At 41.4% G+C, this 17765-nt stretch overlaps 3 protein-coding genes across 7 annotated transcripts in view; 1 reads left to right on the plus strand and 2 right to left on the minus strand.

The window, feature by feature from the left end:
• LOC135945515 (agrin-like) overlaps nucleotides 1–10839 on the plus strand; it is a 106746-nt gene extending 95907 nt beyond the window's left edge. For 3 of the 5 annotated variants that reach the window (XM_065493255.1, XM_065493258.1, XM_065493257.1), the window contains 18 exons: nucleotides 782–907; nucleotides 1696–1836; nucleotides 2591–2734; nucleotides 3414–3550; nucleotides 3610–3718; nucleotides 4409–4696; nucleotides 5346–5492; nucleotides 5550–5727; nucleotides 5947–6174; nucleotides 6605–6969; nucleotides 7714–7960; nucleotides 8046–8210; nucleotides 8269–8525; nucleotides 8815–8896; nucleotides 8955–9110; nucleotides 9167–9356; nucleotides 9414–9561; nucleotides 10050–10839. In XM_065493255.1, the coding sequence (XP_065349327.1) occupies nucleotides 782–907; nucleotides 1696–1836; nucleotides 2591–2734; nucleotides 3414–3550; nucleotides 3610–3718; nucleotides 4409–4696; nucleotides 5346–5492; nucleotides 5550–5727; nucleotides 5947–6174; nucleotides 6605–6969; nucleotides 7714–7960; nucleotides 8046–8210; nucleotides 8269–8525; nucleotides 8815–8896; nucleotides 8955–9110; nucleotides 9167–9356; nucleotides 9414–9561; nucleotides 10050–10201 (3260 nt within the window). In that variant the 3' untranslated portion in view covers nucleotides 10202–10839. The remainder of the gene's footprint in view (nucleotides 1–781; nucleotides 908–1695; nucleotides 1837–2590; nucleotides 2735–3413; nucleotides 3551–3609; nucleotides 3719–4408; nucleotides 4697–5345; nucleotides 5493–5549; nucleotides 5728–5946; nucleotides 6175–6604; nucleotides 6970–7713; nucleotides 7961–8045; nucleotides 8211–8268; nucleotides 8526–8814; nucleotides 8897–8954; nucleotides 9111–9166; nucleotides 9357–9413; nucleotides 9562–10049) is intronic. The other 2 variants (XM_065493256.1, XM_065493259.1) reach the window with 1 other exon arrangement.
• A 186-nt stretch (nucleotides 10840–11025) lies between these two features.
• On the minus strand, nucleotides 11026–15302 carry LOC135945516 (uncharacterized). Its single transcript, XM_065493260.1, has 4 exons — nucleotides 15171–15302; nucleotides 14816–15082; nucleotides 12565–14531; nucleotides 11026–11736 (listed from the first exon to the last, which is right to left on the minus strand). Exons 1-4 carry the CDS (start codon nucleotides 15279–15281, stop codon nucleotides 11370–11372), a joined length of 2712 nt encoding a protein of 903 aa, XP_065349332.1. The 5' UTR covers nucleotides 15282–15302; the 3' UTR covers nucleotides 11026–11369.
• Nucleotides 15303–15678: 376 nt separating this feature from the next.
• On the minus strand, nucleotides 15679–17453 carry LOC135945348 (uncharacterized). The gene is made up of 2 exons (XM_065492977.1): nucleotides 16485–17453; nucleotides 15679–16428 (listed from the first exon to the last, which is right to left on the minus strand). The coding sequence occupies exons 1-2, from the start codon at nucleotides 17451–17453 to the stop codon at nucleotides 16141–16143; spliced, it is 1257 nt and encodes a 418-aa protein (XP_065349049.1). The 3' UTR covers nucleotides 15679–16140.
• Nucleotides 17454–17765: the final 312 nt, after the last annotated feature.

The raw sequence follows: 17765 nt of genomic DNA on the forward strand, positions 1-17765 counted from the left end.
CATCGAAGCATACGCGCTTGATACGCTTCTCGAACTCATATTCACATCCGACCAAGCATTTTCTATCAGTGAAACTTTCCACTTTGGTTGGATCGCTCTCACCCCATTTTGAATATTGACTATATTTTTTGCTTCTTCTCAGAGAAATTTATAACTTGTAACAAAGACATCACTGTCGTTGATCAAAATAAAATTTGCATTCACTTGAAAAAAATGAATCGTTAGCTTTTTTTATTTAAATTTAATTTTGAATTCAAAATTAAAAGTTGGGGGCCTTGATCTAGAAAAGTGTTCCGTTAAAAAAAGTTTCTAGCACAAAAAGTCTTCAATTGAAATGATGAGTTCAAATTGGTATCGGCAATAGTTTCTGAGAAATGGTCAATCTTTTTGGTTTTTCCGAAAATCCCTGAAATTCAGGAGCTTAATCTGAATTTTGGTTTGAAAATCGAAGTAAATACTCTATTGGTCAACACTACCAGCAGACATTATAAATATCAAATCTGTGATATGACAGGAAAATGTATACCATTTTTCAACTCTTGCTGAGTTATTATTATTTGACAAGTTTTGGCGTCTCAGATTTATGTTTTAACCACGGTCGGTCCCATAAGACCAATAACTCCTTGTGCTGTTCCACCGTGACAAATGCAAAGTAATTTTATAAAGTTAAAATCCTGTTGGATTATAGCGAGCTTTAGCAAGGAAATCAGTTTTCGTCTCTCTAAATTGGTCTGCGCAGAGTCGAGGCCAAGTCTATAAAGTTCAATTTTCTGCCCCAAAGCAGACGCGATCAGCGCGCAGAAGAACTGTGAGGACTCGTGGTTTGGCTGCTGTCCTGATGGCAAAACGCCAGCCCAGGGAGAGGACAACGCCGGCTGCCCTTCTACCTGCAACTGTAACAAGCTTGGTGCGTATTCAGCCCAAACAATTTTCCGTCGCCTCTTCTCTTCACGCGCAAGCCACTTTTGCTATTCTATCACACAGAGTTACCATTCAATTATTCACAATTTTTTTTATTTTTATACTGTGAAATTGCTAGGGAATTTAAATAAAACGATTAACTTTTTTAGGATAACCAGTTCTTGAGCCCCAACATTTGCTGTTGAAAATGAATGTACTTTGTTTCCAGCCATTTATTACATTACGTTTACAGCTGTTAAAAGTGAAAATAAATCGTCTGGAAGAATTTTATTTCCATAAAATGCAAAAAATAGTCCAGTGCTTTCTAGAAATGAAATAAAGAAAGAATAAATGCTTTTTTTATTCTTCAATCAAACACGAATACGAATTTCTGTAGTTTTATTGATTATTTAAATTAAAATAGTTATGAAATGGGAATTTCGTAAGTTATTATTCAACACTAAAATTAATCAAATTTAATTGAAAAATAAAAGAAGAGTCGTTTTATAGATCCTCTAAAAAGAATCAACCAGATTCCTCGCTGGTTATTTTATGCTGAAATTCCAATGAAATGTTCAATTTCCAAATGCAATCTTATTACTTTTCAATTATTTGCATGGAACTCATGCTCGTTGAATCAATTATTAATCATCCACGTCAGAAATGAATTATTGCTCTTGCTGAGTCAACACAAGTTCAATCCCTTTTCACATATATGATAGCTGTTGGCGTTGCAAAAGAACCAATTGGAATCCTCGAGCGTATTGAAAAGAGCGGCACTGATGAATTTTTCAGGCTCCTACTCGGAAGATCAATGCGACGAGGACAGCGGTCAGTGCGATTGCAGGCCAGGTGTCGGCGGCGAAAAGTGTGATCGATGCGAAGCCGGCTACTGGGGCCTGCTCAAGCTCTCTGAGGGCTACCTCGGCTGCATCCGTGAGTTCTCTTATTCCGCAAAACACACTATTCCCATTAGGCGACGCGCTCGCGCCACTAGCCTAACAAATGAGCTTTTTGTTCCTGCTAAAATTTAAAGTGGATATTTACTGCAAAAATGTATGCCTTTGAAATTTGGGGAAAAAAGCTAAAAAATTTCGCAGGTTCGATAATAATCAAGCAATAAAAAATCGTTGAAAATTTATTATTTTCCCTTGAGAAATTTAGAATTAAACAAATATTTTTGGTTTAATGCAGAGATTTTTCAATTGTTGCCCTGTGTTAATCCACTTAAACTCTTTAGGATAGTTGGGTTAAATAATTATTTACCTCTGACTCTCCATAAATCTTGCAACATATGTATTAAAAAACCTGCCTTTTTATTCTTTGTTTAGCGCGCACGAGTTTCCAGTCTAGTGAGCAGCATATTTCAAACGATAAAACTCGCAGCCCTTGTTACATTCAAACTGCAAACATGCGATGCAGGGATTTTAGCTTATTACAAAATCCTGGATATGGGGTGTATTTTTCACGTGAAGTATCGCATCACTCTTGTGCGAAATTCATTTTTGTTAGCTGCGTGCAGTCTCGTGGAAAATAATGGGACTCGCTTTAATGCCCTTTTCAAACAAAATTTATAATTGTTTGCGTGAATATATGTTCATAAGGCTGGAACGTTTCTGCAATATTTAAATCCCGCTTCTTTTTTACTGCGTTTTAAATGGAACCTTTTCCTTGCTCTCCATTTCTGCAGATTGCCAGTGCTCGCCTCTGGGCTCGGTGAGGGATGACTGCGAGCAAATGACCGGCCGCTGCGTGTGCAGGCCAGGCGTCACGGGCCAGCGATGCACAGATTGCGCTCCAGGACTCGTTTTGGGGATCAATGGATGCGCCAAACGTAAGTGCCGATTGGAAAATGGTCCCTGGGGAAATATTCTGATGAATAGCAATAATGCCACGGCCGTGTTCATTTGATGAAAGATTTTTATCGCAGGGTTGACTGACATACGGGACATACGTAATATTTCAATATGCGGAGAAAATGTAAATTTTGTTATTTCTAACATGGTTTAATTTATCTTTTCTGTGCTAAAGCCTAAAGCACGTTTAAAATGTGTGAAAAATTAATTTTAATTTGCAAGTTTAGTGCATAACTGATGAGCATAATTTTCAAACTTTTTATCACAATTAAAATGGTTAAAAAATATATTTTGGATATTGAACTGAAGTAGCCTGAAATTATTAATAAAATGCAACACATATAAGTTAGAGAACAGGCAAAATGTTCATTTTCTTGCAAATTAAATCTGTCTGTCTTTTAGTCTCTCCGTGTTTTAAAATTAAGTCCATCAGACGCTGTCTAGCAAATTTTCTCTCTGCATTATATTAAACCTGCAATGAACGCATCACCATAAAGTTCATAAGTGTATAGTCAATATAACAGGTTGTGAGCAAACTTGCATAAACAACGCTTTCCACGTATATTGCACGGCGTCACGCCAGCCAGGGCGGTGGGGTGGTAATCGTGTGTGGCTCAAATAAGCTATACATCCATTACGCTGATGTTTGATTCACAGCCGACCCATTTGCCGCGAAGCCGAGCTCGTGCGGTGAGCTCGTGTGCTATCACGGCGCCACGTGCGAGATGAAAGCGGGCAAGCCCGAGTGCAGCTGTAGAATCGCCTGCTCGGAAGATGCTCCCGTCAGATCGCAGGTACTTAAAATGCATCTCCTGCACGGACGCGCGGTGAATGAGCTCCGATTCAATTGCAGACTGTGTGCGGCAGCGACGGCCAAACCTACTCCACTGAATGCCAAATGAAGCAGTACGCCTGCCGCTACCAAAAAGAAATCAAGGTGCAGGGCTCGGGATCTTGTCGAGGTAAGAGACCAACGAACGGCCTTTTGTGTCTGCATGCACTTTAAATAATTGACGAATTGCATTTTGCTGCTCAAACAAAAACTGTATCAAAGCAGGTTGATTGACTCTTTGTTTGAGAGAGTGTCTCAAAAGAGAAAAGAGCAGCTTGCAGTGTCTGTGTATTTTTTACCAATAAATTAAGATTTAATGGTTGATTTTGGGTTACTGTTTGGGGTGCAAAAAAAGTGTTGAAGGGGTGGCATTCTTAGACTGCTTTGGCTATCTAGGTGAAGTTGAGACTAATTTAGTGGTGTGCAGTTTTTGAAAATCTGACCAAAAGATGCTGAGATTTAAGAGTCGAAACATTTTTTTTAAAATAAAAACAAAAATATTTTAGCTTTTATTTAAAAAAAAGCTATTTCAGATTTTGGCGTTATCTTTTGCGCTCTAAAAGGTGACTATATTAAAAATAAAATCAACAAGATCTTCAAACCCCTTCCAGGACTTTATGTACAGTTCCTGGAGCAATTTTCACTTTTATATTATAAAAAAAATCAATTTGCAAGAGACACGAAGCATCTCAGAGTAATTTTCAAAGGTTTAAACCCAATTTAACCTATATTTCAACACACGCGAATCAAAATTAAATAAAAATATGATCTGGTTGAAACTGCGTTATAATTTTGGCAAAATTTTAAACTCCTCACTCAGAGTTAGGCATCACCGAGGCGCCAATGCAGCACTGGACGGGCGCCCTGAGTTCACCCCTGTACAAGTCGACGCGTCACCTTTTGCCCCTGGAGCAGTTCGGGGGTGACTCGGCATGGGCCAAGAACGGTGGTCACAAGCCAACACCCGCAACGATCCAGGTGCGCGCGCTGCTCGGCGACTCCTGTTCGAGGGACCTGGATTGCGTCGTCGTGCACAGCCGATGCTCGAGCAACGTTTGCGTCTGCAAGGAAGGCCACGCCGAGGCTCCTGATCATCTCGAATGCATTTGTAAGATTTTTCCCAAGGAACTGAGAAAACAAAACCTTCTTGTGTGTCTTTGATCCGAAAAATAGTTAAAAATAATTCCTCTAGGCAAGCATTTTTTGGTTTAAAGGGAATGGTGCGAAAAATACAAAAGATCTAAAATTTATTTTGGCATCATGCAGGGTTACAATTTACTGGTTTCCAGTGAACATTGCTTCATTTGTTTGATATTATTTACCAACAAAATCAACCCCCCCCCCCCATCACTAAAAAAATATTTAATTGACTGAAGGATAGAAAGAAAAAAGCCTGGAAGTTGACCAGTTTTATTCTGCTCTACGAAAAACACGTGCGAGACTCTGATTCAAATTTTAAAAAATCCCTAAAATATAAAAATAAGCTTTAGTAAAAAGAAGGGAAAACGTCAAATTGAGGTTACTTTAGCTGCGCTTAAAACGTATTATTTACAAAAATTAAATCTAAACTAATCTCAAAAGTGTGACACAGCTCAAAAAATTGTTAATACATATTTTTAATTTTTGTAACAATTTTTACTTCTTTGCAAATTAAAACATAATGCATTTGCTCCCGTCAGTGCATGCTTTTCGAAACTGAAACTAGTCAATTCAATTATGCACGGTAATCGGCCTAATCAAAGCTCCAAATTCCGCAGCTAACAACCCCAGGTACAAGAGGGGTTGTTCGTCGCTACCGTGTCACAACGGTGGCACCTGCTACGATCTTGACGAGGGTCTGTTCGAGTGCAAGTGCCAATCAAACTGGACTGGAGTCCAGTGCCAGCAGGTGGCGGTCAAGAAAGGTGATGTGTGCTCTATTTCAAGCGGATCATTAGAGTTAATTATGCGTGTGCGTGCAGAGTACGACATTCCTGCGTTTGACGGCCACTCTTTCGTTCAACTGAAGCGACTGAAGGCGTACAACAAGTTTAGCATAGAGATTGAGTTTAAAACGTATGCAAACGACGGGATTTTGCTGTACAATCAGCAGAAGGCGGACGGAACTGGAGATTTCATCTCGTTAGCCATTGTCAACAGGTATGCAAATTTTAAATCACGCATGGTTTCCAAGAAATCTCACCGCGCTGATTTAAAAAGATCTTTGTGCAAATTTATCTGTGGGTACTAATTTTGAAATTAATCCAGATTTAAATAATGTCGTTTTAATTAATATTTAGAAACAGAAACAGTTTTTGTTTATATTCTTGTTTTCGTGGTGGCAAAATAAATTGATTTCTTGCAAAAATGAATTTTCAGTCACTTGGAGTTCCGCTACAACCTGGGAAATGGCCCTGTCGTTATCACCTCTCATGAAAAAGTGCAACTCAAGAAGTTCCACCACGTTGTCGCTCGAAGGTATCACCGCGATGGTGTGCTCAAGCTAGACGACTTTGAGGACGTCGCGGGACAGTCCCAGGGGAGCCTGAAGTCTCTTGACCTGCAGGAGGACGCTTTCGTTGGCTATGTTCCAACTCAAGAAAAGAAGTGCGCGAGAATTAAATATTTTAAACATTTTAACACCTCGTTTTTTTATCAGTCTGTTAATTTTTTAAATGCCTTTTTGTTACTTCACGTTTTTGGTTTGAATTATCGAAAATTTTAGGCAAGGCCATCTTCAGAGGAAATAGAAAAATATGGCACTAGTTTTGACATTGAAACAATCAATTTTTGTCTAAAAGACGCCTCGAGTTTAAATTTCACTCCTAAACACCCTACATATATATAATGTATGGTTTGTTATTTTCCCTATTTCTAGGAAATTAAAGAGTAAAAGGAAAATACCTTTGAATGCAAATTAATGTTTTAACAATTTCACAATTTTGTTTAATTTTTCCTCATTCTTCTTTTTTTATTCGTAAAAATAAAACATCTGTTGTATTTTTAATATTTTGGATACCACTTATTTCACCACCAGGGTATTTGAAAACATCGGGACAAGCCTGGGCCTGATTGGGTGCATTCGGAAACTGAAAATCGGTCGGAAGGTGGTGGAGCTGCACGCCGGGCGCGACGCCATGGTGGAGAAGACGCAGGGCATGAGAGAGTGCGGCGAGAACCCGTGCTCGGTGCTGCCTTGCCTCAACGGCGGAACCTGCCTCGCCATCGACTCGGTTAACTTCAAGTGCGCCTGCAACCCTGGCTTCTCGGGGGCCACCTGCGCCGTCCTGGTCGCGCCCTGCGCCTCCTCGCCCTGCGCCGCCGGCGCCGAGTGTGTCGAGCTCGTCACCGGCTTCACCTGCCAATGCCCCATCGGGAGAAAAGGAAAAACCTGCCACGAAGGTGAGGAAGAAGCACCTGCGTAATGAGAAAGTATGCAACTGGCTGAGAACGCATGCCAAGCCTGTTGCATACATATCAAACTTCTTTCAATAAATAATTACAAATCCTAAATTTATTTTTGGCTCAAGAAATTTTGTATTAAAAAAATATTTATTTACTTGTTACAGGGATAGAAAAAATGTATCTTTAAATTAAAAAACGGCTCAGCTCTGCGCAGATTTGCTCAGGATATTTTTGTGCTTGTGAATTTTTGTGAAGGGGAGGCGGCGGAGTTGACAAGCTTTTTTCACTCGTTTCCTCTTTTCGTTTGTTGCTCAGCAATGCGTAAATTCGGACGTTTCCAACGAGAATTTTGGAATATGAATTTTGGTTTGGAGGTAAAAAAAAAAACTGCTGATCCGAGGCCCAAAGAAGCCGAAATAGCAGCTGTGCAGAACAAGAACGTGTTATTCAATTTTTTCTTCTCAGAATTTCCCTATTAGCTTTGCATCCTGAGTAAATCCGCGTGGGGCTGAAGCATTTCATAAAATTTCATAAAACCTAACTGATCTGCGTCTGTATTCCTTCCTTTTTAATATTTTACCTTATTTCTTATGTCTTTTAAGTGACACAAGAAACACGAATTAACTAAAGTCATTGTATTCGACTGACTATATAGCAATTATTATTCTCCAACCCTTTTTTTCATTCTTGTTAAGTATAAAAGTGTTTTTATTCACACAGTTCCATGTTTTATTATTTCAGTCGAGTCGAATTTGCCTGAGGTCTTCACGCCCGAGTTCCAAGGCGACTCGTTCCTTGCTCTTCCTAAGCTTGAAAACGTGGCTCGCGCGTTTTCCCTGGAGGTGTGGTTCATGTCCCGGACGCCGTCTGGCCTGCTTTTGTACGACGGCCAGTTGATCGGAGGCAGAGGCGACTTTATTTCCCTCAACCTGGTGGACAAATATGTCCAGTTTAAATTCGATCTTGGGAGTGGATCTGCAAACATTACGTAGGTTTCGTGTTTTTAATTAAATTTTATTAGAAATTTTACTTCATTTTTAATCAACGTAAATTTTTAAAATTTAAATTTACAGATCTCCTCACCCCGTGAAACTGAACGAGTGGCACATGATCAGGGTAAGCAGAATAGACAAAGAGGGCACCCTTCAAGTAGACAACGATACCGTCGTCAAGGGCTCTTCAGGTCCTCCCCTGAACGAACTCAACCTTGAGCTTCCCTTTTATATTGGCGGAGTTCCGTGAGTTCCAAAAAACCAAAATAAAAATAATGTTTAAATTTTGAAATATTTTTCTTAGATCTTTAAACGAAGTGAGCCGCGACTCGGGCGTCACTGTCGGTCTTACCGGGGCAATTCAGCGAGTTATGGTGAACGGCGAGGCGTTGGGCGATATCCTGAAGCGGGCCATCACTAAGAGAGGAGTGACTCGCTTCTCAGGCCGCCCCTGCGACGACAAAGACCCTCCGTGTCAGAACGGCGGGATTTGTCACCCTCGTCTGAACGACTTTGTCTGCAAATGTGCTCCCAGCTTCACAGGAAATCAGTGCCAACAAAGTAAGATTCAATTGATGAAATTTCCGAGTTCATTCCTGGAAGCGAATTTTATACGAAATCATTTTAATAATTTCATTATTATACATACTTTTGGGTTAGCCTTGTCAGTCTGTGCCCTTTCTGGCACTGCCCCAAAGGAATTAAAGTTTTTGTGTTTATAATATTAATAAATTGAAATAATTACAAATAAGAGGGCTATACTCTTTTGTGGTGCCGCATTCATGCATATAATCTTTGGGAAACATGAGGAAACGTTTAAATAAATCGATTCAATTTGAAAATTTCACAGAAATCGGGGACGATGGCGTAGAGAGACCTGTCAAATTCACAGGAGAAACCTTCCTTCAATACTCCTACAAAGCCATCCAAAAGTAAGTGTCCAACTTGATTGTCCATCTCAAAAAATAACAAGCTGGCATGGATGGACAGGGCTGCGAGTAACCAAAGCTTGACTTCTGCTAACATTTCGGAGGAGGTAGATGTAGAGGAGGAGGTGTACGAGGACGACAATGACGAAGGCGTTGACATAAATGAGGACGAGGACGACATTTACGACGAAGATGATTTTGAATTCTTTGACGAAAGGTTTTATTTTTCTCGCCCTGCAGGGAAGCCATAAAAAAGATGTTTACAAAATTCAGGAAAAAAGGCGAAAGGAACAACCGCTACGAACTGAAGGTCCGCACTCAGGAGTTGAACGGCCTGCTTCTGTGGACGAACAAGGGCAACACCCTGAAGGACGACTACATGGCCATCGCCGTCGTGAATGGCTTCCCCGAGCTCAGTTTTAATCTGGGGAGACAAAAGTCTCCACTCTTGATTCAGTCAAAGGTGATTTAAACGCTTGCTGCACCTAGTCAGTGGATTTATTGTTTGTTTGTCTGGAAGATGCGCGTTTCTGACGGCGTATGGCACAATATCACCGTCCAACGGAGGAGGAGGCACGCCGAGATCATTGTCGACAAGTCTGATCCTGTCCGAGGGGTTGCAGAACAGGGAGCCTCCTTGCTCAACACAAACGGCCGCCTTTGGATTGGTAAGAATATGTATTTATATTTACTTGCAAATTAAAGAAATTGCATTATAGAAATTTGAAACTTAGTAATAATAATTTGCTTTGCAATATGACTTCAAGTTAGGGTTTTTTATCTAGAATGGTCATATAACTGTTTCTACTTATATCTATTTTTCTCCTCCAAAATTTATCTCTTAGCAAAAAATGAAGGAATTGACTCAGAGTAATTACGTATTGGAAAAACTGTCATATAGAATTGATGATAAATCAAGTAAGATACTGCTTACGTTTTAAAAATAAAATTTTCCTTGGTTTAAAATCATTCAATCAAAGATTACTAAAATAAACCTTACTCAAAATATAATATTATATAATATTTGCTTCAGCTACCTCCCTCCCCCAAGATCTTGAATCGCATCTGAGTCTTGACTTATCAGAATTTATCAGTTTAATCAACTCGTATTTTTTATTGACCAATTTAAACTAACTGCAATTTAAAAATTTTGCAGGCGGTGCGCCCACTCTTCCGCCCGGTCTGCCTGCCGAGTACTACTTGGGTTTCCGCGGCTGCGTCACGAACGTGAAGGTGGACAAACGTCCGCTGCACCTGGTACGACACGCGGAAAACTCGCCCGCCACGCACTTCTGCGAAGCCAACTGAACAATCCGAGGATTGCCATATCCACCCGTACATCGGATTAAGTGTTTTCGTTTTCGAAAACAAAGAGAGCGAGTGCTTGTTTTCGGTTTTCGTGCGGTGAGAAGCTCAGCCAAAAGTGTGAAGTATGCATGTCTTTTTCTCTTTGTTAATTTTGTACTGCGTTCGATTATGTACCAGAGGGAAAACGGAAAATTATATAGACATATCATATACACGATGAGAACACGCATATAATCAGTTTGGATAGAATTGGAAATAATAATATGTATAAGAGAAGATTCTGAGACTGCTCTCCCCCTATCCTTTTGTTGACAATGTGATTCAGCCTGAGAATGCGAGGAACACACACAGCAAATATCAAAAACTACTGTGAGGAAACATCCAATTTTAGCGAGAATATATACATATATTATAAAGTATTATGTTTTATTATTTGCAGTGCATTATTATATATGGTGTTGTCATGAATTTGAAGCGGAATTTCTTGAGCGCAAATGTAAAATAACTTGGCATTGAATCGCCTCACCATGTATATATGTAATGAAATTCGGCAGGCTTCAGAACGGTCATTTTCTGCGTTCAAAAAACTCTCCTGGTGCGAAAACTTGTGTCACATAATAAAAGTGATAATATTTTCACGTCGGTTGTTTCCTTCCAAGACTACAGTAAAATTATTTTTCACCTTGACTCTCTGAATCAACATCAGGTGTAAATTCAATATTTATTGCTTTATACCGCTGAGAAATTCTTAAAATAAATTGTTTGAAACGATCATTATAGAGAGGTTTAGAAAGTTCTTCTTGCTAGAATGAAAATGCTTTAAATCAATAGCAAAAACACCTATTATTATTATTATTAACATCAAAATTGAGTCGAGAGCTCTTTTTACAAACTATATGTATAATTTTTGGATTTGTCTGTCGATAAATTATTCGTGTATGAAGCGAGGATAAAAGGAATTAATTTTGAACAATTTTATAGGCAACGGTACAGTTAAAAATTACAGTATGAAAATCAAATTTTTAGTGCTCTCTCTTAAGGTCTAAAACTTAAGAAGGAACTGTAAAAGTAACGTAAAAATAAATATCATTCGCTGTTCAATATATTATTGTCACTTAAACTTCAAAGAGTACAGGATAGGTGACATTTTTAAATTATAAATATTTCTTTAGAGAATTTGAAACGCAAATCGAGCTTTGAGAAGTGTTTCCTCCGTTTGGATGGCTCGATTCAGGGCGTCGCCATAGTGGAAGAAGTGCGTGGACAAGACATGCTGGAGGAGCTGTCTTGCTTCAGCAAAGGCGGCCATCCTGAGGCAAGCGGCCTGAAGCGCGGCGCCAAGCTGCAGAGGTCCGTTCTTATACTGCGAGGACTGCAGCTCGGTCTGGTTACCCTGTCTGCCAGGGTACGCTTCCGGCAGAAGGCTGGCGCAGTAGCCGGTGCTGTTGCTCCAACAGTAGTACATGTTCTCCTGCTCTCGCACGCTCATGAACAAAATCCACTTGGCTCCGCGGTGCCACTCACACTCGTACAACCTAATAAAAAAGTATTAGATCTGATAAAAAGTAAAAATAGCTCTGCAATGAAGATTTTAAAAAAATGCTAATTAATGTCTTGTAAGTTTTGGGCCACTTTTGCGAGAAAAGTTATTTGATGTCTGCTGAACATACTGGACTAGTCTAAAAACCACCTCAAAAGCCAAAAGATTTTAAAAAGAAGCAAAGAAACCATCTAAGTCTACCTTAACGACGGAGTGAATATCTTACTTTTTGAATGAATGAATTTATCAATAAACGCATATATGCGTGCGACCACTAATCCTATACAATCAATTCTTACAAGTCTTTGCTGCTTTCCTCTTAAACTAATTCTTTTTACTAAACATTTCAAAATATGATATTTTTCACACTGTTCCCCACAAAATCTAAATTTACAAGAAGTCGTACTTTTTACAAGAAGAATTTTCTTTTTGGCAACGAAAATATCAGCAACGTTAATTTTAATTTAGGACAGTTTATTGCTAGCTATACCTATCTGGTTAAATTATTGCCAGCAATTTGACTATAACCTTGATTGAGCTTGATATTAATTTATTATTAGAGCCAAATAGGGGTGAAGTTCAGAACGAAATTAGCATGTTGAGGAAGCAAAACTATACAGAATATACATAAGTAAAAATAATTAAATTTATGCCTGTAAAAACATGTAAGTATATCTTGCAAAAACGTCGCAGCATATTTTACTAAAGTATTAAGCGGTGAATTCAGAGTTGAGAACAACGGAGGTAAGAAGCTTTAACCCTGCTTATTTTCAATCCAAATAACATGCCATAAAATTAAAAAATATTGTCGAATTTTAACAACCTGTATGAGCAGCTGCCTGCATTACTGCCGGGCCTGCCGCCAGCCCCGACAGCTCCTTGGGCGCCGTTCTCCCTTATGAGTTTGGCATTGCGGGCTGTGTGGGCACGTGCGACATTGAGGACCACCTCGCCGGGCAGCGCCGCAGCGCCAGCGGCGCCGCCGTCGCCGCCATTGGTGGCCGACTCGTTTGCTCGGTTGTAGACAGTGATGTACACGGTCTTGTAGGCGTCGAACTGGTTGTACAACAGCAGGGGCAGGCTTTCAACCCACTCCTTGACCTCTTGCAGCCTCACCTCGGCGTAGTGCAACCTGGCCATGCCGCACTGACCATTCAGGGTGCGCAAGGATCCGCCGAATTTGAGCTCGGATGGGAAGGGTCTCGGCGGCGTACTCCAGCCGTCACCGCCCGTCTGGCCTTGTCCGCCGCCACCACCTCTGCTGCTGACCCTGAGTAGGTGTGCGTTTTCTACCTCCACGGCCAGCAGGTGGAAATCCCCCGACCTGAATCCGGGGTTGCCGGCAGCCCCCGCTCGTCCCTGCTCCCTACTCCAGAAAAAGGTCGCGTTGGACGCTTTGGCAGCCGAGTGCGGTGCGCCGTCGGAGCCCGTCAGCCTGATCGACCTGTCGCCGATCACTTGCACGACTGGCGCTATCAGGACCAGGTGCACGTCTTCCAGGTGCAGATCACAGTCAATGAAGATTTTCCGCGTGGCGACGACGCAGAATGTGTTCAAGTCGCGGCTTAATTCCATTCTTTGGGCGATCCTGCTCAGGGTGATGTACCTTCCCTCGAAAGTGCCAATGTTTCTGTATTCCCTGAAGGTTGAATTGTTTTCAGCAAAAGTGGCAATAAACTTCTGCAAAGACCACTTGAGTTGGGTGCTTGAATCGTCAGTTAACACTGACGACGCTGCTCTGACTGTTTTGTTGCTAAACCCGAGGGTTTTGAGTTGCGACTTGAACCTTGAGAAGCTCAATGCTAATTTGTGGAGTTTGGCCGCTGCGTCAGCCGTATGGATTGGGTACGAGTCGAAATCGGAGACCAAACTCGAATAAAGGGAGAGAATGCTGCGCACGGACCGCACTTCATCGCGGAATTGCTCCTTCCACTTTGCCAACATGGATTCAGCAGAGCTGTCGTTTTTATCCAGTACCTCATCAAAAAAAGCGATTTGCTGCATCGTAATTTCCAAATCAGCCCAAAAGGTCTGTCTCACACTAACGTGGAGTGCGCGGCACAAAGAGTCTAATTTGGCGGGAGTGTCCATTTGGTCCACAGCTAGTTGCACCTTGGATGAATAATTCATCGCCTCGTTTACAAACGCCTCATCTGGCCGAAAATCGTCATTGACAGCACTTCGGAAACTCGCCCCAACCCTCTGGAGGATTAAATTCAGACCCCGGTTTACTCTTGCGAGCGTATTTTGCAGGATGCGTTTATCTTTCACGAATGTCTTTGTCTCCGGCACCAAAGAGAAGTGTAACTTCTTCAGCGGCGCGGAGAACTCAAGTTTCTCAAATATGAGTTGTCGCAGTTCAACGTAATTCTTTTTCAGGGTTTCCAGCTCCCAGGGGTCTCCGACCTCTTCAGGGCGCCGGAAAATTGCAATGAGTTCGCCCTGCAAGATGCTATCGACCAACTCTGATTCGTCCCTGCTGTCGTTTCGGCTGCGGAAGTGCTCTCGGGTCCTTTGCAGGAACACCCTGACGGAGTTAACCACGTGGACATCGTTTCGCCTGGTGTCCACCTTAGTCACAATCAAGCCAACAGAGGCCCTGAACGCTGCCACGTTTCCTTTGAGCAGGCTGGCCGTGTTCTTGATGGCCGTCGTAAACGCCGACCTTTGGTTGTTGAGAAGAAGGTTTGCATAGTTTTCCACGACCACCACCTTTAGCCGTTTAACGTTGTCCACGATTTTCTTGCTGAAAAATGTGCTGACCAGGTCGAATTCAGGGCTGCGCGTGTCCTGCAAATCATTTTGCTGGTTTGAAATCTGCTTTTATTTTCTTTACCCTCAAGTTTGGAAATTTTCATTTCATATTTTAGCAGCGTTTTCATTTAATTTTACAGTTTTGCCAAGATGAAAATCAAACATACTCGCACATAACATTAAATTATAATTAATAATGTCACATTAATATATAATTGCATAAATAGCAAATTTTATTCTTTTATTAGAAAATATTCAAAATTGTAATTTTTTAATTTAAAAAGAAATGGAAAAAGAATTTTCTGAGTTTGTATATTTACCTGAAAGCCAGGCATGTCCACAAGTAAAATGTTAGTTTCGTTGTCGAGGTCGACGTTGGGGTATAGAGTTTTTGAAGTCATGCTGTCATTGCTGCCGACCCGATGCTCATTGTCGGTGAAAATGCAGTCGAACTGATCGTTTTCTTGAATCGTGAGCGAGTCGTCTTTGCGCACGAACTTGGAAAGAGTGCTTTTACCCACGCCAGTGGCACCAACAAACATCACGATCTCGTCTTTACCACTCAAACCGCTCGCCTGCTCGCCCATCTAGGCGTTAATTCTTGAGTTAATATTTGTATCAATCGTGCATCATGTAGAACGAAAATAAGGGGAGTGTTTAGATTTAAAAATTCACCTTAAAAAGATGATCTAGTGTAGCGAGGTTTATCTCATCCGCGGCACTTTGAAAGATGGTTAACAAAATAATTAGCGATATTATATCAGCAACACACATTTTAAACTCCATTAAAAATTTAAGTACAATCGTTTCCGACTGCTCCCAAACGACTACTGTTATCATCGTTTGAATGCTTAAATTGACGCGAAACATAGGCTTTTATCTCTATAAAGGGGTTAAAGGTGCCTTTATTTTTGCAGGCCATCTCCGCTCATCTCCATGCTGTTTTTTCTTTGAGATAAAATTCCTCATTATTTTTTGTTCGTGAAATTTCCATTGCTTTTCGGTGGGTTTTCTATAATTTGAATAGGTGGCTGATAAAAATTCTAACGCCGGGAACTGTTGCTTGCGAAAAATTTCAAATTCACGATTTGAACATATATTTAATAGCAGAGTTGTAGTTGAATTCATTTTAGCATTTTAAAGCTCATATGGGTACGTGGAAGCCGTGACAGAAATGCGTTGCTCTCATTGTAGTAATTCGTCTTTTATTCATGTCTCGTGGTTTAGTAATAAGATCAAGACCAAGATCAGGAGCAAGATCAAGACTGTGAAATTACATTAATAATCAAAATCACAAAAAATACAAACAGTAAAAATATCACATTCGAAATACAAACAATTATTACAACTTACCCCGTATTTCGGGTCTAATATGAAATCGTTTTTATGGAATTTTCTCGCACCAAATCTCATCCTAGCCGGAGAGGGAAATTATTGCGTTGCGACTGCTTTGGTGCGAGTCTGATTTTGCAGTGGGGGATAAGGTGCAGTAAGGGTGCTCTGCTTGTCGCACACCTTAATACTGCCACCTGGCGATGTGGGTTAAATGCAAGGCAGTTATTAGTGGCGAGAAGGCGCCACACTCACATAAACGACAAAATGTTCATATATAGAGAATTTTTCTCTTTATTGTGTGATTTTTCGTCTAGAACATATTATAGTCGACCGCCAGCCGAATCAAGTCAACCAGTCGCTTTTTGTGTTCCGGCTTGGTCAGTTCACTAAACTGGGTCAACTCGTCAAGTGGAATCGGCTCGTTCCCTTCCACCCTGTCCAGATCTTGGACGTCTTCCGACTCGACCAACGACAGAGGAACCAACTCGAGACAGCCACCAAATCCGAGCAGGCCGTTAACACACCACTGCTCCATTAATTGTTGCCAGCTCAAGGGACACTCCGGCAAGCCCAGTTGAGCCACGGCCCCGCACAATACCTGGATGTGCATTTTTCTTTTCATATTTTTATCTTAATTTTGAACCAAATCCCTACTTGATAGTACTCCTTCAAAATGGCCTCCGTGCCACCAGCTGCCGCTCTCTGCTCTTCGGTGGTGCAGTTGAAGATAAACATGGAGAGGTCCGTCATGGCCGAGCAGTACCTGACCAACTGGAAGTCGATCATCATCACCTGGTGCCCCTTAAACATGAAATTGGTGGACCATGCGTCGCCATGATTGATCACAGCAGGCTGCAGAAGGCGCAACGAGTCGCAGAGGTTGTCGAAAAATACTTTTTGGTTCGCGCCGAGCCTTTCGAACCTACTCAGGTAGTGGGTACCTTTGAGTTGGTCATGCACGGCCCGGTGCCACAGCCCAAAGAGCTTGTAAAGGTAGCCAGCGTAAAACGAACTGAATTCCCTCGCGAACCATGGCTCGTAGATCGGCGCCACCGCTTCCGAGAACGTTTCCGGCTGCAGAGTCTGTAGGGCGAAGGAGAGCGCGTGAAACTTGGCCAGGGTGTGGAGCAAACTATTCCTCTGCGCCTCGGTCGGTCCTGAGATGCGGTCGGCCATTTCGTAGCCCAGACTCTTCAAGTCCTGGAAGACGAGGAAGTCGTTTTCGCCGTCGCTCATAGCATAGTAGCACTCGGAAATGGGCAGGAAGGTGTCCTTGGCCCCTTCCCCTCTCTGCTTGAGTTCCAGTTGGCGCAGCATTGGCGCCAGGTGATTAAAGAACATCACCTCCTTGCGGAAGAACGGTTCGGAGCGAAAGGTCTTTCTGCGAACCATGTTCTGCGGCATGCCCTTGCCGATCAGGGTCAGTTCGGAGCCGTCAGACAGGGTCACCCTGATCCTATAGACGATGCCCATGTAGCCCGTCCCTTTATCCGCGCCAGGTTCTACCTGGTAACTTGCGATGTGCAAATCTGACTTTCCTGTCGACTGCAGCGCATTTTGCACAACCTTGTTCAGGACGTCTTCCGTGAATAGCTTCGATATAGTGCTCAACGCAAACGCCATGGTGAAAATGCCAATGATGAACTGACGTGGGTTTCAATATTTGGTTATTTTTCTTGATAGGGAATTGATATGAAATCAGAGATTTGATAGCATTTTTACAGCACGTGGTTTAGGTAGATAAGGGTCTGTTTCTTTCCTTAATTACTACTGGTTTGGTTGAATATTTAACTGTTAAAAAATGTGATTTTAATTGATAATTTGAAACAACTATCCTGTTTGAAAATAACTCATGGTTTCCTCTTAATTAACTTTGACTAGCACTAAAAAACTTTTGCATGAACTTACTTTTTAAAACGTCTTTAACAAAATTAA

Source organism: Cloeon dipterum, chromosome X, assembly GCF_949628265.1.
Source record: "Cloeon dipterum chromosome X, ieCloDipt1.1, whole genome shotgun sequence".
Classification (NCBI taxonomy): domain Eukaryota; kingdom Metazoa; phylum Arthropoda; class Insecta; order Ephemeroptera; family Baetidae; genus Cloeon; species Cloeon dipterum.